Below are 23,234 nucleotides of genomic sequence, written 5' to 3' on the forward strand. Positions count from 1 at the left end.
CAGCAACCTGTCTCTCAACACCTCCCAAGTTAAAAATCCACAAGGTGGAGATAAGGGTGATGAATTCCTTCTCACTGTGTGTGAAGATCAGGTTTGTGACCATGTGAGGAACCTGAACATACACAAGTTTATGAGATGCATCCCAGAGTCCTGAGAGAATTACAGTATCACAGTGATACTGTAATTCTGTTGTTGACTGACATAGTCCCCAAGCCACTCTCCATAATATTTGAAAAGTCCTGGCAGGCAGTTAAGGCCCTGGTGGCTGTAAGAAGGAATGCATTCCACCCATTTTTAAAAAGGGTAGAAAGGAGGACCCTGGAAACTACCAATCTGTTAGCCTCACCTCTGTGCCAGGGAAGATCATGGAGCAGATTCTCCTAGAACTTCTGATAAGGCACATGGTAGCCAGAGAGGTGATCAAAGACTGACAGCATGGATTCAGTGGTTCAACAAGACCAAGCGCAGGGTCCTGCACCTGGGTCAGAGCAATACTCATTATTAACACAGTCTGGGGGATGAGGTGATAGAAAGCAGCCCTGCAGGAAAGGACTTGGGAGTTTCGGTGTATGAGAAGCTGGACATGAGCAGACAGTGTGTGCTTGCAGCCCAGAAGGCAAATGGCATCCTATACATCAAAACAAGCATGGCCAGCAGATACAGAGATTTGATTCTGCCACTTTGCTCTGCTCTGGGAGACCTCACCTAGAATACTGCATCCAGCTCTGGAGCCCTTGACACAGGAGGGGTATAGATCTCATGAATCAGGTTCAGAGGAGGGCCACAAAGATGACTGGGGCTGGAACACCTCTGCTACAAGGACAAGGCGAGGGAGCTGGGGTTGTTCATACTGGAGAAGAGGAGGCTCTGGGAAGACCTAATAGCATCATTCCAGTACCTGAAGGGGGCTTACGAGAAGACTGGAGAGAAACTTGTTTACAAAGGCCTGTAGTGATATGATGAGAGGCAATGGTTTTATGAAAGAGAAGAGTAGATTAACATTGGATCTTAGGAACTCTAAGTTCTTTCTGCTGAGGGTGGTAGAACACTGGAACATGTTTCCCTAAGAGTAGTTGAGGCCCCATCCCTGGAGATATTCAAGGTTGCTCTGGGCAGCCTGATCTAGTGGAGGAAGTCCCTACTTACTGCAGGGGGTTGGACCAGAAGACCTTTGGAGGTCCTTTCCAATCCAAACCATTCTATGATTCTATTGCAGTGCCTGAGTGTTCTTCTGCAGCTGTTTTTGTGCTTCTTATCCCAAGACCACCTAACATCAAGGTCAGCTCTCCTGCCAGTGGGGTGCAGGCTTTAGACTGCTTTCCTATCCCAGAGGCAGATTCCTCTGAGTTTCCTCTTCTTTATATAGGTAATCTCCCCAACTTGAGACTAGGACAGTTTAACAGAACAACACAAAGAGAGAGATACAATCAGAGGGAACAATAATACTAATGAAATAGCATATAAAGTCATTGATACAAAACACAGCACCAACTGTGACAGGCCAGCCCAGCCTGTTTGCTGGATCCTGCCTCAGCACACCATGCCACTGGTCCTTCCCTTATACAGAGGGCACATGTCAATACAGTGTCAAATATCCATTGCCTGGTACTGCTGGCTGTATTGGCTGTGCCCCTCCTAGATTCTTGTGAAAGTAAAATACTAAAACCTGAAAGTTTAACCCTATCCTAGCTGAACCCAGAATGCCCAGTTACTTACATATGAATGAACAAAAAGAAAGAGAGAAAGAAGACAAATCCTTCTGGATGGAGTCCTTTTTGGTAATTCAGCCCAGCCAGGCTTCACCTGAAAATTTCAGCATCCTTGGCTTCCTTTGTAATACACTTAACAGCAGGGGTCTGCCCCAGATAATGCACTCTGTCTCATGACAGGATACCACATGTCCTACATGCAAGAGGCCAACATTACCATCTCTCCTCAAAATGGGAAATTAGTCCCCCCTTTGCATCACTGCAAGACGTAAATGTGATATCAGGGATACAAAGATAAAAATTGGTACTGTACTGCCTAAGGTACCTAAATATAACATATGGTAAATAGGGATGGACAGCTATAAGCCTATTTAAAATCCTTTTCAGCAACAAGACTCAATTGTCATGTTTTGTTAGGTCTGTTTTGTGAAGCAAAGGCAGAGCTTATGCACACATGGAGTGCAACAAAGGATTTCCTACTATGCCCCAGGAAAAATGACAAACCAAACTATTCTCTAATTGAGTTGTGTTCCACTGTACTGAAAAATGTGGTCTTTTTAGCAAACAGCTTCAGAGCTAATTAAAGAGCATCTTAGGCTATCATATCTTGTTTTTAAGATTAATGTTACACAACTGTGATGCAGTTTTAGATGAGATGTCTGAGATGACTGTCCATGGCAATAGCAATTCACACTACAGTATTTCTACATGTTCTAGATATTCTGATAAGAAAGTCATACCATAAGGCTAGCAACACAGCTAGTAGATCCCAGTTCAAACTCTGCATCACCATTACTGGAAGACAGAAGCAGGTCTAAAATACTTGGTTTTTAAGAAGAACTTACAGAGCAATTTACATCCAAAATGTATTTTGAGAGAAAAGGGAGAAGAAAAGCTTTGCATTTTGTAGTATTGTAATAAAAGCTTGGAATACAACTGGTTTATTTTTCTTCATAAATTATTTGCAGGATGAACAGCATAAACCCATGCTGTTCCACAGACTTCAGTGGAAATGGAAGGGTGAATTTTTTTTTCCTTTTGTCAAGATTGAGAAATATGAATGGTAAATTAATACTTTGGTGACTGAGGACACTGTGGTAATTAATATTTTTAGTGATTTTAAATAACTCTTTCTAGAACAAAATCTGATAATGGGTTGGATGGTTTGTGAAAATAGAAATGATGTTTCAATGAACCTAATACTCCTCCAAGTAAGGAAGCAAGTTACAAAGTTCTACCAGGAAAAGGGACTATGTCTTTACAAGTATTTCTATAATTACTGGTTTTGACTGGCACTACTCTACAAGACAACTTAGTGAAATTCCCAGCTGAGGCCAAGAATAGGAAGTAACATCTAGTGGCATCTAAAGGAATCATGTACTGGACTTTATGAATGTTTATGGTTAGATTACACAAGCAGCTGACATGAGACACTATCTGCAGCAGTGGCTTTGAGGTACACAGCATAACACACAGACTTGCTCAATTAGGCCCAGAGAAGGGCCACAAAAATGATCAGGGGTCTGGAGCACCTCCCCTATGAGGACAGGCTGAAAGAGTTAGGGTTGTTCAGCTTGGAGAAGAGCAGGCTCTGGGGAGACCTCATGGAGGGCTTACAGTACTTAAAGGAGGTCTACAGGAAAGATGGGGAGGGACTCTTTTCAAAGAGTGTAGTGATAGAACAAGGGTAATAGTTTCAAATTGAAAGAGGATAGACTTTGATTAGATATTAGGAAGAAATTCTTCACTGTGAAAGTGGTGTGACACTGCAACAGGTTGCCCAGAGAAGCTGCAGATGCCAGCCCCCCTTGAAGTGTTCAAGGCCAGGTTGGATGGGGCATTGAGCAACCTGATTCAGTGGAAAGTTTCTGCTGCCTATGGCAGAGGGGTTGGCACTAAATGATCTTTAAAGTCCCTTCCAAATCAAACAATTCTATAACTCTATGATTCTATGATATGCAATAGCTCTTTCATTCATTATTCCTTTATCATCTAGCCTTTAAATCAAAGTTCTGGAGCACCTAACAAGTACAGTCACTTTTTATACAACTAATAAATGTATAGCATCTTCAAAACATAATGATGGGAACAACTTTCAACTGGCTCTGTATGTAATGAACATTCCTTTCTCTAAACTAGCAAGAATTTATAGACATAGACAACAGCTAGCGATTTTGCACATTACTTAAATGTTGTAAACAAAAATGGGATGAAGCTATCTATTTTTGTATCATAAGAACTGAAAGTGTCTGGGTTCACTCTCTCCTGTATTGAACAATGCTTCTGCTAAATCAAATTTTTTACAGAGGAAGAGGTGTTCCAGAAGTAAGTGTGGAAAGACAGAAATTGAAACTTGAACAGTTCATATTTTTCCTCCAGTAACTCTTCTGTGGGGTATTCCCAAAGAGAGCAAATACATGAGACAAATAGGAGGAAATTAAATTTTAAGATCACACAATCACAGAATATTAGGGGCTGGAAGGGGTCTCAAGAGATCATCTAGTCCAACCCCTCTGCCAGAGCAGGATCACCTATACCAGATCAGGCAGGAACTCATCCAGGTGGTCTTGAATATATCCAGAGAGGGAGACATAAGATACCAAAAACAAAAACAAAACTTTCCAGAAGTATATGAACAGACCAATGGAAATGCTGTTCTATTTCTCAGTGGGAAGGCAAAATTTAAAAAATGTGATGCCATGAAAGTGATGGTGCGGCATCCTTCAGTAGAAGGCCAAATATCAGAAAGTGTCGTGTTACCTATGAGAAAGATCTCAGGCAGGAGCCACTTGGATGCTATTACTTGCCAAAATTTGTTCAACATCAGATTGAAATACTCAAAAGTCTGACTGATCAGTCTTATTACTGTTAGCAGTGCTCTTTGAGTACTTTCAGGGGACGGACAAGATAGCACAGACTGGAAAAAACTAAGCACAGTATCCAAAGCTTAGTTCTTAGAAGGGAGAAGGTTGCACCAAACCAATATTTTTTCCATGGCTGTGGTAGGCACAGCCTTAGAAATGGCCAGTGAAATAAAGTTATGCAGAGATTAGGTAGAAGTTGCACCTTTTTGGAGGGTTACAGGAATAACAGGTTGTATTTTAAGCAGGTACATGGACTAGATTATTTCTAGAGGTCAATTCCAGCTCTGTTTAAATATATATATGTTTTTTAAAAAGTATGAAAGTCATTGTGGTTTTAAAGACTTAATGATTTTATTATTCTCATTAAATGATCCTTACTATAGCTGTTGCCACAGATGCAGCAGCTGACCAGGCTATATTCACCCTGAGAAGATGTCTACCCACTGCATGTAAAATTTATGTGGATGATAAAAGATTAACACTGCTTTGAAGTTGCTTTATGGCTTCTGACACACACATCAATACCCTTTCAAAACTTTGGAGAGAGTCCACGAGGAGGCAATTCCATTATTTACACAACTGGAATTAAAAAATTAAAATGACACCGCCTCTTTTGGATTTTACTTCTTTTGCTTAATAGGCCTCTCAGAAAAAAAAGCATTTTTAACTGGTACACTCAGAGTCACTCAAGTAAAGGACTGATTTAAACCATCTGATTTTCTTTTCACCACCACCTGCTGCAACAGTGCAACATACTAGTGACAAAACAGCACACAGTTCACAGTGCCCAGGATGAAGTACCTGCTATTTTTATTTCAGGAGTTTAAAACTCCAGTACAAAGCTGATTCTCCAGGTACTTCTGCTGCCAACATGAACTCCTATTCCCACCAGCCCTGATTCAGGCCCATGTAATAGGCTCAAGTACTAAAAATATGGGCAAATAATTCAGCCTTGGAGATGAAACCAACAGGCACATGGCAGAATAGTGGTAGAAATCACAGAATAAAAGCATTCAGCACATAATAACTTAGATTTTTATTACCCTACTTTTCTAGTTGGTGTCAAAAGTTTTTCAGGGCCATCCAGCGAACGAATTTGTGAATTTTCATGCCATATGCTAACATGTATGAGCTACACAGGAAAGCATAAAGCACAAAATATGTTTATTGGGTAGTGTCACATGGAAACTTAGGGAACAAGGACAAAAGAGAGCTTAAGCTGTAACCAAAAAAGTTGTGAAAATGCGTAAGAATAAGCTGGTGGAAGTTCTTTTGAGCTGTGGTGGAAGAAGATGATTATTTAAAAAAGAAGGCTAAGGAACTTTCAAGGTGGGCAAGAAAAGCAACTATGTAGCAGCCAGGTAAGTATCTCAGAGGGGTTGCATCACACCAAGAATCTGTAAATACGGCAAAAGATGAGCTACATCTGCTCCTGGATATGTTATTTATTTATCCCTTTGCTCTTCAGCACTTGCCCATCATCAGCTTCCGACACAACCCGGGTCTTCCTCTGCCACTACTACAACCTCCTTCAGCCTGCACATGCAGGCTTGCTTGTGGCCAGTGGTTTAGCAGGCACGAGGCAGAGGCTGTAAAGTTCTCTCACCTAAGCCCCTAGCCCCGGCTTGCCTCAGGAAACAGCTTTGATTCGGCCCAGGCTAGACCTAGACCTGGTGCAGAGGGGATCCTAGACCACTGTGGCCCGTGCGAAGATGTTGGCCGGCAGGTAGAGTGGGGGCCGGGGTGGAGCCGTGCGACAGGTGATGCCGGCCGGCCTGGACCACCCTCTCCCTCCTGGAGGTGCCGCTCTCCGTCGCTCAGCCTCCCCTCGCAGCGGGGCGGACCCAGACCCACCCCTGCGCGGGGGCCGGGTCGCCGCTGCCGCCACCGCCCCCTGGCGGAGCCGCGCGCTGTGTCGGGGTGGACTGTGCCGCACCGGGCTGTGTCGGGCCGCGCCGGGCTCTGCCGGAGCTGGAACTGGTACCGGTGTCCGTTCCGCGGCCGCGCCCGCCGCTGCTGGGGGAGGCGGCGCCCGCGCCGCGCCCCCGCGCCCCGCCCGCCCCCGGCAGCAGCGGCAGCAGCAGCTTCAGCACCTCCGTCAGCTCCTCCAGCAGCTCTAGCAGCAGCACCATGGACCTCTCCTTCATGGCTGCGCAGGTGGGGGGCGGCGGCGGGACGGGGCAGCGACGGAGCGCGCATCCTCGCTTCTCGTTTTCCGCGCGTTTCCTCCTCCATCCAAAGTTACGGCGGCGCGGCTCGGGGAGAAGGGAAGGGAGGAAAGAAAAGTGAGGAAAGAATAAGGGGGAAATGGGGGGAGGAAGAGCAGCGGGACCTGGAGGCTCTGGGTGAGGTGAAGTGGCCAGCGCAGCACCTGTTAGCGCCGAGCAGCGGGGCCCAGCCCGGCCCTGCCCGCCCCCTCCGGCGGTCCAGTTTCTCCTGTACCATTACATCGCCTTCAGGCCAGGGCGGGGGCCAAGCAGCATCTCCCCTCCCTCCGGAAGCAGGCTGTAAATAGAAGTCGGAGATCTGATTTTTCGGTTCTTTTCCTCCCATCCGTTGTGCATTTATAGGTGCATCTGTCTTTGCAAGTTGAATCTAGCTTGGCGTACCTAGAAATACTCCTCTCTTTGCAGGAACAAATTGTTTAAATTGCAGCTAAGTTCTGGATTTCAGTTCGAGGCATGGTCGTGGGTATTGGTGTTCAGCATGTCAGTGCTTAACATATGAAAAAGTGTGTAATGGCTTTAAGATACCTAAAACCAAAAATCATCTTGGGTAATCCAGGTGAATTAGGTTTTTTAACAGACAAACGGTGCTATGCTTTGGAAAATATGACAGTCATTGAACATACATTTCATGTTTTTCTAGGATAATTTCTTGTAGTCATATGGATCCCTAACTGCATGTGTATGGTTCATTTCTTTCAATAATTAATTGAGCTTTTGCTAAAACATCACCCACCATTTAGAGGTGGAGAAGGGTTCTGACAGGCCTTTTGGCACTGTTGCTGCCTGAGCATTGACTTCAGATGGAGGTGGTTGGTGGAAACTAAGTGTAGTCCTTGCAATGTTCTGTTTCATTCATGCAATGGCTGTTCTGTTTTGTTTCCATCTAAAGTCTGCTTCTGAGATGTTGACCTCTGCCTTTCTGAAGGTAGCAGTGAGCTGTCCAACAACTTCCATTTAGAGATCTAAAAAGCAAAACCACAACGGGGAGGAGGAAAGCATAAATTCTGCTGATCTGAGGTCTTCCTGGGAACCAGAGTATTCAAAGGATTATTTTTTTGTCAAATCATTGTTCCTGTGGTCTTTTCTGGAATAATCAGTGAGCTCCCTGTGCCTATCTTTTGTTCCTGTTGCAGAGAAGAGAGGCGCAGCACAGCAGCAGGTTTTATCAGTAATCAGTGATGTGTGCTGAAGCTGGGACTAGGGCCACACTTTCTGTTTCTATACACTGTTTTATTCTTAGTGCTGCATGTTCTGCATGTCTTCTACTTTCATTCTATGAGTAGTGAATGCTTTAGTTCTCTGAGGAAAGTTTCCTGTTTATACTTCCTGAGGTTACTAGTACAACAATTTACAGTGAATTATATACATTTCTTCCTAATCCTCTGGGGTTGGTTTATTATTTTCCTTTGTCACACAAGTGACAAAGAATGTTATTTTTTTTCATGGCATTTCAGTGCATTTGGGGAATCTGCAGTTTCTTCAATGACATTTATGTAAAAACACCACAACAGGGAAGGCTGTCTGTGAAGTGAGTTTCACCCTCCCCACCACAGCAACAGAAGTTTTGACCCTGAGCCATAAAAGGAAGAAGCCTTCACCGCATTTCCCCCCATCCCTTCTCAACAGTACCTAGCAGCATGGAGATAGGAACAAGCTGCAAGAAGGCTAGAATACATACAACCCCTCCAGTGGCCCATTATGTTTCAGGAAGGATAGAATGCCTTGGAGCTATCTGTGCCACAAATCTCTTTGGGTGGTGAGAGGAAGGCAGGAGGCAGTCAGGGCTCGTGGGTGTCTCTCCCAGCAGCGGCATGGGGCTCACTGTATCTGTACAGCACCTATTTAACAGGGCATTTGGAGGAGTTCTCCAGGGGATATTGATGTAATAAACCTCTTATGATCTGTAGGAGATGATTTTTTTTGTGCTCCTCTTTTGCTGAAGGAAATTAATCCTGTTGTTAGATCACAGCAGATGCTATACTTACCTTAATTACTCTCCTGTGACAGGCTTCTTGTACTTTTAATTCTGAACTGGGCAACCCTTTCTATTCCTGTCACCACAGTGCCATTTAAGGTTCCACATGTCACTCCTCTGATTTAGATATAATTTTTCCTTCAACTTTCTTTCTCCTGCTATATCTCCCACCACCCACCACCCTGTTCTTTTGAGTTATCTTTGTGATGTCTCTGGTTGTGTGGTCCTTTGAGATGACCTTCAGTAAAGGGATATCCAAGAGAATTATTGATCTGTGCTCCCTTCTCATAATCACTTTTAAAGATGCTTTGTTGCCATGTTCTTTAATATTCTTGCAACCTACAATGAGGATTGCATTTTATCTGGCAAATACCAGGTACATGAATACTTTGCACTAAAATATGTAATGTCTAAACTGAAATGCTTAATGGCATAAAATCTTTAATTTATTTTCTACAGGATACTGTAGATTGTTTATGTTTCTATAAGTTGCTTTTGTATATTATTCTTATCATACCTTTGCACCACTCCTTGTGGACCCAGGTTGGCTTTGCTAGGTGTCTTGTGAGACACCAGGAACAGTCTATGCCTTAGAGACCCTCTGATGTATGCCCAGAGAAGGTACGTGTAAATTAGGTTAACCCTTTCAGCCTCAGTGATACTGTAGTGTGTTATGGAAGCTTAAAATCTGGATTCCTTTGAGGAGTACAGGGTGACAGTGTAAGGACAGGTAATTCAGTAGTTAACAGTCTTTCAAGTAAAGTTTTGGTGTCTATGTTGAGATGTTCAGTGGGTGAGGGTTTGCACACCTTGATAGCTGTGTGGGTATGTCTGCCCTGAATGTGCCTGAATACAGTGAACATTGCTTTCTAGGAGCACTGAACATACAAATAAACTACAACTTTCGTATTCAGCACCTTTCCCTCCTTTTAAAAAAAGCCTGTGGGATGGTTGGTGCCTTGGAAACTCTGAAACCCTTTCATGTATTAGGAGAAAGAGAAATAAAATGCCCCTCTGAGTAACGTATTTGATTCTACAGAAAAGATAACATTTTGATGATAAAATTTGTGGAACAGGAGATTGTCAGGTAGTAATGCTAACAAATCTGTACAGCATACCTGCAGTACAAGAGTTTGGATGCCCAGTTTAAGTGACCACATCTGAACATCAACTGCAGTACATTTATTAGCTGTGTAATGAAGAACAGCTTTTGACTGTAACAATTAAGTCCATCATTAAACCGAGCTGGTTTGCATCTGTGTGTTCATCAGTATTCAGTTGTGCAGGCTTAGGTGTCCTCTGTTCTGTGGGTACTCTAATTTATTTTGGTTAAGGTTAGTTGTCCTGATAAGTATGACTTGCACTCACTCATAGCCTATTAGCTAGTACATTTTTTTTTTAATTCATATTTTAATTAAAGTAATCTTCCTCAAGATGCTATACCAAAAACCTTCAACCACTGCTGAGCTGCACGCCTGGTTCATTTCTGGATGTTGTTCAGTGATTTCAGAGTGCTCTTGTAGTCTAGGTAACCTCAGAAATAGTCTTCTCATATAGAGATTTTGCTTCCAGCATAAAAGGCTGGTTTTGTGGAGTGCTGAGCACTGGATCCAGTCTAAGAGCGCTCAGTGCTTTTTAGCAGGGGTCAGAGGTTTTCTGTCAGACACCCAGCGGTGAGCTGCTCTCCCTCCCATTTCTGACAGACTAAAATGTTAATGTTAAAAACTAGGTAGAGCATTTTTCATGAGAAAAAAAGGGTAACAATGAAAATTCCATCTAAGATAATGGGAGCAGGGTTGAGACGTGTATTCAACTTGGAAAAATAGAGGTGTATTGTGGGGAAAGAACTGGGGAGCTGGAGAATCAAAAATCATGTGTTGGTCTTCAGTATGATACTAATTGACATGAGCTGAACAGCACCTGCAGTCATCATGCCACCTATGTGTGTTTCAAGATTTATGTTTTCAATTTAACTTTTCCTTCAGTGATTCTATGGTGTTTTTTGTTTGCTATTGAAAATGAGGAATGGATTTCTTTAGCTTGCAATGTTTTTGTGGCTGGGTGTATCTCCATATAGTAAAAAATATTATTTGAATTATTAGATAAGTGATATTTTTGTTTTTATCTTCTTTACATATAGAACAGGGAAAAATAAGTAAATACCTTTAGAGTATGGCCATTTCTGTGGAATTTGTTGTGGGGTTTTTTTTATTTTGTCTTGGTCATACATAGTTTACATACAAATTATCTGTTGGTTTTCCATGTTTGAAATATCTTTGTGAACAACTTCTGAGGATTTGAAATGCAGTAAGTTGAATTCTTGCTGTTTAGTTTCTATGGTTAGAAGTTGTGGTTTTGTAATCTTTAATTTCTATTGCAATGTTGAGGATTGATTGATTGATTTATGTATTTTAATTAACAAAAGAGAAAACTTTACATACTTGAGGAGCTAGAGATGATCAAAGTTCAAGCTTAAATCCTGATGCCTGCTGTGGCACAGTCACAGAGACCAGCTGTGTATTCCTGTTCTGCGTGCAGAAATCAGTGATGTCCCCATGCAGAATGTTGCCAGCAGTTGAGGTGAGGATAATTTCCTGGAGAAGTCTTTCTGCCAACTGCTTGGTGCAACTGCATTAGATTTTTATTAGAGAGGGGAACACAAGGAGTCCCCGTGCTTTTCTTATCACTGCAGTAACGCTGTAGACTGCATTCCAAGTCTTATATAGCAGAAATTTCTGTTCCAGCAAAGCTTTTGAAAATTATGTGGACATTTGGGCATACTGGTTTTACAAAGTCTTTATACTACACTTTGGAGGAGGTTGTTCCAAGATTGTACTTGTAATTGCTGTTCAAGATGCTAAAAGCAGTGATTCCAATCCAGCAAAACACTTAAGCACTTACTGCACTTGGACCATGTCTATCTTTGTCCAGTAACAGCAGCAGGACTGTACACTTGCTTAAAATTAAATGTCTCAAATCCTGGCACAGACAGAGTAAGAATGCTTTGCAATTCATGGGAAAGCATCCTAGAAGAGCAAGAGGGAAGCTACTATTATCATATTATTACTATAGGGAATGCTGTGACTGTGTGGATTTAGAGTGGCTATTTCCATCAATTAATAGGATGATCACTTTTGCATAGGTGCTGCTGCATGTTAGAAGAGGAAGATGTAGTAGGAGTGTGGTGGTAGGGAAGGGGTGTAGGATGTGGCTCATGTGATGCATGAGTTTATGCAGTCCAGTTGTGTGTCACCCTTGCACTGGGAGGGTTTGGGAGATAATGAAAATGATTTCTTTGTGCTTCATGTGCTGATTAACAGTGAGACTAATTCTGTGGAGTCCTTTACTTTAAAATTGATTACATTGTTGAATCTTTGCTGGGTAAAAAATATGCGTGGCTGAGCCCAGAGAGTGGTGGTGAATCGAATGAAATCCAGTTGGTGATCAGTCATGACTGGCATTCCTCAGAGCTCAGTATTTGGGCCAGTTCCATTTAATATCTTTATTGATGATCTAGGCAAGGAATTGAGTGAAGCCTCAGTACATTTGCAGATGACATGGAATTGTGTGGGAGTGTTGATCTGCTCATAGGTATGAAGGCACTGCAGAGCAACCTGGATAGGCTGGATCAATGGGTTGGTGCCAGTTGTATGAGGTTTAACAAGGCCACGTGCTGGGTCCTGGACTTGGGTCACAATAACCGCATGCAACACTGCAGGCCAAGAAGGCCAGCAGCATCCTGGCCTGTATCAGAAACAGTGTGGCCAGAAGGAGTAGCAAAGTGATAGTGTCCTGTATTCAGCACTGGTGAGGCCGTATCTTGAGTACTGTATTCAGTTTTGGGCCTCTCATGACAAGAAAGATATTGAATATAAAGAACGGCAACAAAGCTGGTGAAGGCTCTAGAGCACAAGTCTTAGGTGGAGTGATTGAAAGAGCTGGGATTGTTTAGCTTGGAGAAAAAGAGACTGAGGGAAGACCTCATTGCTCTCTACAAGTACCTGAAAGAAGGTTGGAGCAAGAGGAGGGTCAGTCTCTTCTCCAAAGTAAAAAGTGATAGGACAAGAGGAAATGGCCTCAGGATGCACTACAGGGGGTTCAGATTGGATATTAAGAAAGATTTCTACACCAAAAAGGTTGTGAAGCAGTGCAACAGGCTTCCTGGGGAAGTGGTGGAATCACCATCCCTGGAAATGTTCAAAAAACATACAGTTGTGGCACTTAAGGACATGGTTTAGTGGTGGACTTGGCAGTGTTAGGTTGATGGTTGGGCTCAATCTTAAAGGTTTTTTCCAATCTTTATGATTCCATGATTCTTTGATTTTCAGCAGATAGAAGCTAAGGAGTTTTCAAAAGGAGCTAATCTCATGTATTTCCGCCTTCACTGAAAGTGAAAAGGAGGTTTGCAAAGTAATTACAAATGGACACATTCACATGCTTTAGAAAGATAAAGTGGGAGCCTTTCACAACACAGCTGGTGGCAGGAACAGCTGGGGTCTCATTATACACAGAAAATAGCTACAGATTGCAGGTAAGAAGGAGTGAAGACTGAAGCTGCACTGCATTTGTGTTTGTTCTGGTGCCTGGTATTTCTATAGCAGTAAGAGCCCCAGCCTGTCATATTCTGAGCAGTAGTGCTCTTGGCAGATTTGGTAACTGAGTTTCTGGGTAGCAGCTGGGTAACCCAATGGTGTTGGGTCCTCAGAAGTCATAGGCTAGAAAATCTAGACTGGTTATAGGGGTTTTTAATTATTTTTTTAAGCTTGTTTTTTGCTAATCTAGACTGATTTTTTAAATTCAAACGTGGGAATGGAGTTTCTGTTCTAAGTTCTGTTGGAAATGGGATGGATGCTGGCTATTTCCTCTACTGGGAAAAAGCCAAAAGCTCCAAATGAGTCCAAGGGTTGTACAGGATTTAGTAAAGCAATGTGATGCTTTGGTGAAAGTTGCCACACCATCAAATTAAATAATTGCTTAAAGGAAGCATTCAAATAAAGTACAGTGATATGAAAAGCTGAAAATAATAAAGACAACTTAAGTAAACTCAACAGAGACCAGCGCTGTTTGCTTACTAATCTGTCTGCTGGGACTTAATTTCCCTGACCGTGTTTTCTGTCATGAATTGCATTGTCTGCCTAAGCAGTACAGTCTGTTGGAGTCCTCTGACTTTTGGCAGGTTTCTTGGTTTGATGAATGTAGTATCCTAATGGATTAGCTTCGACTCCTTCCAATGCTCATAGGGGTGGTGATTTTTAATAGTGATGGCTCTCTGTTGTTAAGCATGTTTTTTGTTGTTTTTTTTTTGTTTTTTTTTTTTTTTTCAGTGAAAACATGCTCAAGTATGAGAAAAGTCCTTGCAAATGGATTCTAAACTCATGATAGCTGTGTCACTCATCAGTGGCTTGGACTAATTCTCATGCTGGTGGATACATCAGGAGTTACTCCATTTTCCATTTTCACAAAGTAGCAGCAGGGTAAATACTGTGGAAGCCTTTGATAAACATGATCTTGACACTGGATATGCAAGTTGTTAGCACTTTGGTACAAAAAGGGTGAGAATGAAGTGTACGAACTCCCTGACATTTGTTTTGAAGATGCTGAGTGACCTGAGTATGCTGTCCAGTCTCCTGTGGCACTGCAGCAAACAATGCCTGTCCCTACATTGAGAACTGAATAGGGGGAAATCCCATGGGTGGCTGTGATGCCAAGACCAGGAGTACTGAACGCTTCCTGAATGTATGCTCTGCAGCTTTGGAATGATTACCAGCAACAGAGACAACACAGGGTGGAAGATTTCCCCCTGCAAGTGTGACCATGCAATGTGTAGATGGCAGCCAGAACTGATGCTGTTAATGGCAATCACTGCCCACCCTTTCCCTCACTGTCTGACACACCCACACAAAGCTTTCAGGTCTGTCTCACAACACCAGATGTTTGAAATTACATGTAGGTGGAATTTTTAGTTTCTCTGTTCAGAAAGCTGAATTCCACACTTCTTGTAGCTGCCAGAACGGAAACCTGCCATCCAGCAGCTAATTAGAGAGCATTAATGTTACAGTCACTTCAGAGCAGCCCAGCGCCTCTTTGCAAGGGGCTGTTGGATGCACAGCCAATCCCTTTGGATTTGCAAAAAATATTATCTTCACTTTGGAAATTAAAAAGAAAAATAAAAGGAAAGAAAAAACACAAACACAAAACTTTGAACTTCATCTGGTTCTGCTTGTTGCAATTTTGCTCGTAAACCATTCAAATGTTAGGAAAGAGGGAAGAGTCTAGGAATCAGCTGTGCATTGCTGAAACAATACCAAACTTCCATTGATTTCCCCTGTCACTTCTTTTTCTTTTCTTTCCTTTCCCTGGCAAAAAGAAATGGATGAGCATATGCAAACTATGGGAAGATGTGCTGTGACTGGTAAAAACATACCAGCCCTGCATAGGAAGAGAAAGAACAGCCATATCTCTTCAACTGATGTGTAGTGGTGTTTATTCAGAGAGAAAAAGTACGGGTCAAATGGATGAGGAAGCAAAAGTATTAAAATGCAAAGTTTTAAAGGATTTCTGAAAGTGTAGCTGAACACAAAGACCTGAGCTGCTGATCACACATTCTCTCAGCTCCCAATTATGTTTATGCTTAAAGTATGTTAGTAAACCTCTGAACTACACCTGTGTTTAAATGAAGTATATAACAAAAGTGTCTTGATAATCTGCAATAAGAGTCAAAGCATTTTGAGATATCAGAATCGTTTTCTCTTTAAAAGTGAACTCCATTTGAAATGTCTTTCTACCTTACCCTACCTTGAAATGTCTTTCTACCCTACCTTCCTTGATGTACCACATAAGTTTTTCTGGGCCTTTCTCAGGGGTTTTCTTCCAACTTTTCTATTGTGTGCAACTCAGGCATGCTGTCCTTTTTTAGCATCTTCTTTCATTGACTCCCAGATCCTCCTTCCTTACCTTTTACAAATTATTTCAAATACTATAGTGGCACCAGCTCAAGTCCAAATACTACAGAGATTTAAGCTTAGGTATGGAAGATGGAGGCCAGAGAGTAAATTTTCTTCTGTTCAGGGACATGAAGTGCAAGTGGAACAGAGCAGCAAACTATAATGCTACAGGCACAGAAAAGGTAAGCAACATGCCCAGAGAGGTTGTGGAGTCTCTTTCTCTGGAGACTTTCAAGCCCTACCTGGATGGCAGAAACATTCTTAGCTGTCTTGCTAAAAACAGAAGCATGGTAATATGTCTGTATAGTCTTTACTGACCTGCAGGTTAGTAAAAGTTGAGTGGCATCTAAGTTCAGTTGTAGCATCTAAATCCCCAAGAATAGAAATGTCACCTCCTCTGCTCTGTTTTGTGTTTTGGTTGCTCTCCAACTGGAGCACACCAGCTTCCAACCTCAATCTGAACAGTTCTGAATTCTCTTCCCTAGATGCTGAACCCAGCAGTCACTTGAGAGAAGAATACTGAAAATGCATTCATAAATATGCCTCTCTGTTTGTGTGTCCTATGAACTTTCCCATGCAGATCTGGAGTTAAGCTTTATCAAATATGTGATTATTAATATTACCTTAGTGCCTGGCAAGTTGTTCTGTAATAGAATCCACACCGTGAAATGGTTCATTATGTGTTGGTCTCTGAGCCATCTGACTAAGCATGCTGTGAAACTGTGCAGATGTGTAAGGTGGTGAAATCCTGCACTGATTTGTTGTCAGGGTGGCAGATGTTTTATTCTCATGGTGTGTTCTCTGGCATTTCTCATGGACATGAAACAGAAGCAGAAGAAACTGAAGTGCTGTATTTGTTTTCCCTTGTTCTCCAAGATAGTTTTGCAACTCATTTCTCCTGTAATCTTACCAAGTATGGGAAGATTTATGCACCTCCTGACTTCTCTTACAACTGTGCAACTTTCACATGAAACCTTCATTACTCAGGCAGCTGCAATTTGCAGCATGGGTAGTTTTCATGGGGCATCTCTTGCTTTATCATTTGAGTGTACTTAATGTTTTTAATGGTGCTTCGATTATGATAATTTGGACAACTAAATAAACAACCTTGCCTCTAAATTATTTGTCTCCACATCCCTGGTCTGCACAGCACATAACCACCAGAAGAGGAGGGCATGGAAAATGCAGAAGACAACATGCTGATATAAGCTGCTCTCCAGGCTGTCACAATAGCAACACCTTGCTGTTCCTTAAGTCTTTCAGGTGCTAGCTTATGTCACAGGGAATGCTGAGGGAGTCAAGGGAAATGTAAGACAGATAGCAGGGATACTTTTGGTCAAACACTGTCTTCCTTGAACACAGCATGGTATGGTTTGAATTAATATAATGAATGCTATCTGGCTCCCAGGAGCTAGCTCATTATTTCCAAATAATAAGCCAGCCATATTTGTCAGCCTCCCTGTGATGCCATGCAGGAAGTAAAGATTTTAGAACTGATTCCCAATTTTGTGTTTTCTCAATGAGGAAGTTTAAAATGGCCCTGGGTTGCAGGGGCAAAGCAGCAAATCCTTCTTATGCTGCATGTGCAGTCAGGTGGCCCAGCAGGCAATGCTCAGAGCATCCCTTCTGTTCTTCTGGATATCAGTGAAATTACAGTTTAAAGCTTACAGTCATGCCTTTAGATACTGGATTCATGACTATCAGGCTCTGAGACATTTTTTAAACTATAGTGTCATTTCCTTCAAAATTCATCTAGTAGGTGATGTTACTGAAATTTGGGAAACTGGGTCTGTCAGACTGTACAACATTTTTTTGGCCAGCTAGCAGAACAGGGTGTACTCTTCCCACAAAATGAGCAGCATCCCTGAGAACTGATATTGACAGAAACCCTGGCTCTGGTTTAAGAGTAATACAGCTTATCTATAACTCTTTGCTTGAGGATCCTACTGTGCTCATGTCAGTCCTAGTAGGCATCCTGTTCACTGCCTGTCTCACAGGAGGAGCAGGGCAGTGACAACAGAAGAGATGCTGCAGCTGTCACACCTATTTACAGCTTCTCAATCACTGATGTGAGAGTAAACAAACACAGTATTCATTCAGTTGCAGAGTTAGCAATTTATTTGTAAAGTCAGTCACTTAAAAAATATCAAGGCACGAGTGAAATAGCTCTATCAGCACTTTCTGTGTGGTTTGAAATCTAGTGATTGACCTGAGGGTTTACCTCTGTTTCTATTGCTTCAAGGTAAGATTTAAGATAAAGGCCACATCCTTACCTGCTGAAAGCGCATTTCTTGTTTGAGTGAAGCTGTACCAAGATAGGATGTGGCTCTTCAAATGCAGGAGCCTACTGATTCCTGCTTGCTGCTGCCATTTCATTCCCTGATTTTATTACCCTCTCTGCAGTGATTAGTAATTATCTCACACGTAAGCAAGTGATATTTACTGTTAAAAAAAGACTGAATGAATTCATATTGAGCAAATGTTTAAAGAAAAAACAATTTGAGATGGCTCTCCTGTTTTGTTTGAAAACACTGAGAGGAAAACAAAATTGAAAATGTAAACGGTTTCACTTTGATGGCCAAAAACTAATGCTTGAGCTCATATTTTCCAATATTGCATTCCCAGAAATGTGGGCATAAAAGTGGTTGTATTTAGTCACTAAATCCTTATTAAAGTAAAACAGTGGCTGTAGACCATTTGTAAACAAAGCAGTAAGTCAGGAAAGTTGACAGGATTAAAACCTGTGGTCTGGTTTTGGGGCTGAAGTGGAACAATCCCAGATAAACAGGATGGGGAGCCCCTCACAACCCACGCAAACCCGGTATATGGGGACACAGATGTTGCACTCTGTTTTTCCTTCTGTCTCTGCTTTCTTTCTCAAAGTTACAGAGAGGACCACACACAACAAAAAGGAGCTGTATTTTTGACTTGATAATGACAGCAATCATCTCTTAAGGGTAGAAGATTGGTTGTGTGGTCTGATCCTTGGTAACTGCCCTCAGCAGCTCACTGTTGGAGATGTCCTCCAGTAGAGTGGCTGCTACAAAGGGGTTTTGTGATTGGGCTAACTTGTGGTCAGCGTTCCTGACTGAGATGTACTGGTCTCAGCTATTGGTCTGTTTCTGAAGTATGTGGGAAACACCATGACTTGTGTACTTATAAACTCAACATGGATGGCATTTTTAGGGATTTGACAACAGAGGTGCTATCAAACACCTTACACTTCTTTGTTTCATCCCATATTGAGAGGCTTCTCTGCTATTGCTGCCACCTTGCTTTAATGTGCTGATGCAGCCTTGCACCTAATTACCGTGTTAGCAGAATGTGTCAGTCCTCCAGTATCTCTGATGCCATTTGACCCCCTTTTGCTATAGCTCTGTGTGAAGGTACTGTTGCTTTCCTGCCTTCCTTATCAGCTAGTGCAAAATAAGTTGGGTGCTTGTCTCTTAGGATTGCTGAGAGATGTATTAGTTCAGTAATTGATGTGCTGTATAGGACGCTGTACGTGGACATGGTGCCTTCTGATGTTGTTCCTACTGGACCATCAATAGTTGAACTCTGCATTTCCCTGGAGGCACCAGACTGTAGCTTCCAAAACACAGCAATTTGCATGTTTGGGCTTTTGTTGGGTTTTTCTGTGTGGGGGTGGATTGTTGGTTTTTGGGGGGCTTTTTATGTTTACAGTTTTCCTCTTATTTTCCTAAATAATCACAAAACACACTTGCTTTTGTGAGTCCAGGGATTGCTGGAACCAGTGCTTAGAGCAGCACCACTCCCATTCATCTTTCAAATGTGTTATCATTTTTGTAGTAGGAGTGTTTATTTCATACATAGTCTAGGCTACATTTATTTCTGTACATCTAGATTCAACTGTGGCCCTTGTTACCCAAACCCAGCACTGGATTTATGTTGTGGGAACCATCAACAAAACCCTAAATCCTCCAGCATAGGATTTTTTTAATTTGGGGGGTGTTTACCTATTTCACAGAAACCACTAGATAGCCTCCAGATCTGTTCTTTGGAAAATGTGACAAATCTGCAGAGACAGGTTAATGGGAACAATTGCTGTTGAAAGGCAGGAGGCAAAGCAGCGGTAAGGGCATGTGTGCATTCACGTTGTGTAAACCTGATGCCTACCAGTGAGAGCCTGTGTACTCTTTCCTTCCTGCTCAGCAAGCTCTTTAGTGACATGGCCTTATTGTCACTTATGGACAGGGTTAGTCCTGTCTGTATCGCTACTGTGCAGGAGCAGATGGCTTCCTGTTCACATATCCTGGGCAGAGCAGTGACCCCTGAGCACTGAACAGCATGTGGGGAAGGAGGAGTGGGTGGAGGGTGGCACTGCTCTTCTGTTCTCCATCTGCCACTGCCCACCAGCATGGATGCCCTTGCCTGCATTTAACTGAAGAGCAAATGGAGAGTCCAAGAGAAAGGATGCTTGTGATACACTTTCTCCCAGGTCCACATCTCTGTACATGAGTATTGAGTGCTTGGTGAGAGGGCAGATGTAAAATATGGATGGGAATAGTCATGTGCCTTTCCTGAATAACATAGACATGTTCAAAGGAAAACAATGCATGTTGAAACTGGCCTATGCTGAAGACATGTAGTAGAGTTGAAAGAAGAATCACAGGAATTACATGCAGCTGTAAACCCCTTGATGTTTCTGTGTCCCAGCCAGTGTCAGGGGGTACTTTGTCAATTGCTGCTTTGGCTGTGGAGTAGGCAGTGTGAATGTAGCACCCACAAGCTCTTCAGCTTGTATTGGGGATGCCTAAAACTGCGCACAGTCTTTGCTCTGATTCTTGAGTTTGATCTTATTTATTTATTTATTTTCAGCACACTTAACCTGAACAACTTGAGTGATATTAGCTGTGTCTGCTGGTCTTCACTGCTCAATTGCAAGGCTGTTTGTTCCGCAACAAGCCCTTTATTTTTCCTCTGGCTTGACTCCAACAGAAGACAATGATGCATAGAACTAAGATGAGGCAATTGCCTACTGTAATAAGGACATTAAATTGCTCTAGCCCATATATGGTGTTTTCTGAAGAGAATGAGCATGCCCTTACATTTTAGCCTCTTGGTGAAAAGTGTTCAACATCAGCCTTTGGCTGATCTGATCTGATTTTTCTAACAGAAGTAGAACAACTTGCTAGATTTTGAGTTTGTGTAGTGTTGTGAAAACCCAGGTTCATTAAGATTGTTGAAATAAGATGCAGACAAGAATAATTAAAAATTAACATCAGAATATCACTAGTCACAGAATCACAAAATCACCAAGGTTGGAAGAGACCTCAAAGATCATCAAGTCCAACCTGTCACCACAGACTTCATGACTAAACCATGGCACCAAGTGCCACGTACAATCCCTTCTTGAACACCTTGAGAGATGGTGACTCCACCACCTCCCTGGGCAGCACATTCCAATGGCTAACGACTCTCTCAGTGAAGAACTTTCTCCTCAACTCGAGCGCAGCTTGGGACTGTGTCCTCTTGTTCTGGTGCTGGTTGCCTTACAGATCAAGGCACCTGTGGAGTTAGAGATGAGCTAAACACTGGTAATCCAGAGATTCATCAGCTAGTCTTGTGGTGGACAATGAACAAGTGCAGAAAACCCTGAAAAGTTTGTAATCGAAGCAGAGAAGATAAGGCAACAAGATACTTAACATGGGAATCAGAGCAAAGGATTAAGTTCCATAAAGAAAATTAGTTCCACTTTTCTTTTTTTCTTTTTTATCTGCTTCATTGTGCAAGTAATCAGATTTGTAACAGATCTGGTGACACAAATCTTGACTAACTGGTTTTGCTGCTCTTCTTTGCATATTAGCAGTTTCTTGGTCAAAGCCCATCTTGTTTGGAATCTTGATAGGTCAAGATCACCTAGCAGCTGGGGCTTCATTCCAAGTAATGCATAAGGATTTTCTTGATAAGAGATGGACCAAAGTTTTCATTGAGAGGTACCAGTTCATTCTGAAGGCAGATGTGACCCCACATACTCTAATACTTTCTAGAAACTTTTTTCTCTTTTTTGTATTTCCTTTTTCCTCCATCAGGTCAGGAAAACTTGGATGAATTGTGAATGTTCCCTATCTTTTATTCTATGGCACAATTGTAAGGAGCTTGAAACAGAAAGGATGGGTATTGGTCAGATTTACAGGGAGTGTGGCAAGGGGTACTGGTGGTATTTTCTGAGCAGAACCTCAGTTTTTCTGTGGCTCCTCAAAAGTGCGAGCACTTTCCTTTTGTGGAAACACAAGTGGTGCCTGCAGAGTGGGGCTGTAGAGGGAAATGTGCCTTTCCCTGCATACACTTGTGATGTACCTCTTCTTTCTGACCCCCTGCCTGTCTGTATCTGTTTTCTTGTGCCAGTACCTCCTGTTATCCTTTTAGCAGTATGTGATGATCTAGAAATCCAGACCAGATAGCGAAGAGGAGGAGCACACTGTGGCTTCCCAAGCCACAATCAGGAAGGCCATTGGTTTTACGTGCAGAGACTGTAACAGGCACCAGCACAGGCAGACAATTATTCCTCTTCCTGAGCTGGCATGGCACAGTCTGGTTCTCTTCTCTCCATCACGGTACTGGAGTATCCCGTTGGATGAAGCAGGGTGTTGACTTTTGTGGGTATTCTTTAGTTGTGTCTTGTCAGTTTTGCCTGCAAGCAAATAAACCCTGCAGCTCTCTAAAATCAGTGACATGATTGTGTATGACAGTCATTAGTGGGTGAAACAGAAATCTGTCTGCAAGCATCTGTTTTGAGGGAGCCAAATATAATTAAAGTTTAACTGTGCTGCATTTGCTCTTTTATTTACTAGGTCTCAGTCCTTCTTCTGAGGAATTGCAGTCAGTTTTCTTGTGCCCTTCTGAGGAGTTTGACATGCTGCTTTTTTGTGGTTGTATGTGTGTTTTGGATTACAGGCTGGGCTACACAGCTTTGTTCAGAGATTCTCTTCTTAAACGTCTTCAGAATTTTTGTAAGGGGAATGTTTTCTGGTTTCAGGTTGTTTTAAATCAAAAGATTCTACACTGTTGTTTCCTAATATAAATTAGTTGAAAAAATGGCAGGTGTGATTTTTTTCCTTATAATTCCCCCAAACTGATATTGTATTATTGCAGTAAATACCAACGTAAAACTAATGCAAACAGAACTGAGTTCATGGAATCTACTGTTTTGATTTTCACATGCACATAGCAGCCATGGATATGCCATGCATAAGTAAAAGTTATCTGACAGTAGCTGGGTGCTTAAATGATATTGGCTCTTGGTATAAGGAGACACTGTTAATTCTAATTAGTAGTTCTAATTGCAAATTAATTACACTGTAGTCAAAGTGCCTAGGCAAGCATAGGACCTCACTGTGGCAGATGTTTTGCAGACTAAAATTAAGTTAAACTGAAGTGAAACTCAACTGTTCTGCCAAAAAAAATTGCTATTTTTTATGAAGAAGGAAGAAAGATATGAGAGAGGAACAGAGAAATATAAGTTTCTGAAGTTACTAACTCAGGCAATAGTT

General features: G+C 42.1%; 1 protein-coding gene across 1 annotated transcript in view; it reads left to right on the plus strand.

Annotated features, from left to right (window-relative positions):
* Window positions 1–6,671: 6,671 nt before the first annotated feature.
* The window catches only part of CUNH14orf132 (chromosome unknown C14orf132 homolog), a 35,969-nt gene continuing 19,406 nt past the window's right edge, over window positions 6,672–23,234 (plus strand). The window contains exon 1 of the mRNA XM_068148869.1: window positions 6,672–6,730. Coding sequence (XP_068004970.1) covers window positions 6,704–6,730 — 27 coding nt within the window. The 5' untranslated portion in view covers window positions 6,672–6,703. The remainder of the gene's footprint in view (window positions 6,731–23,234) is intronic.

The sequence above is a fragment of the Melanerpes formicivorus genome, unplaced genomic scaffold (assembly GCF_026170545.1).
Source record: "Melanerpes formicivorus ecotype bairdi unplaced genomic scaffold, bMelFor1.0.p_v2 SCAF_17, whole genome shotgun sequence".
In the NCBI taxonomy this organism is placed as follows: Eukaryota; Metazoa; Chordata; class Aves; order Piciformes; family Picidae; genus Melanerpes; species Melanerpes formicivorus.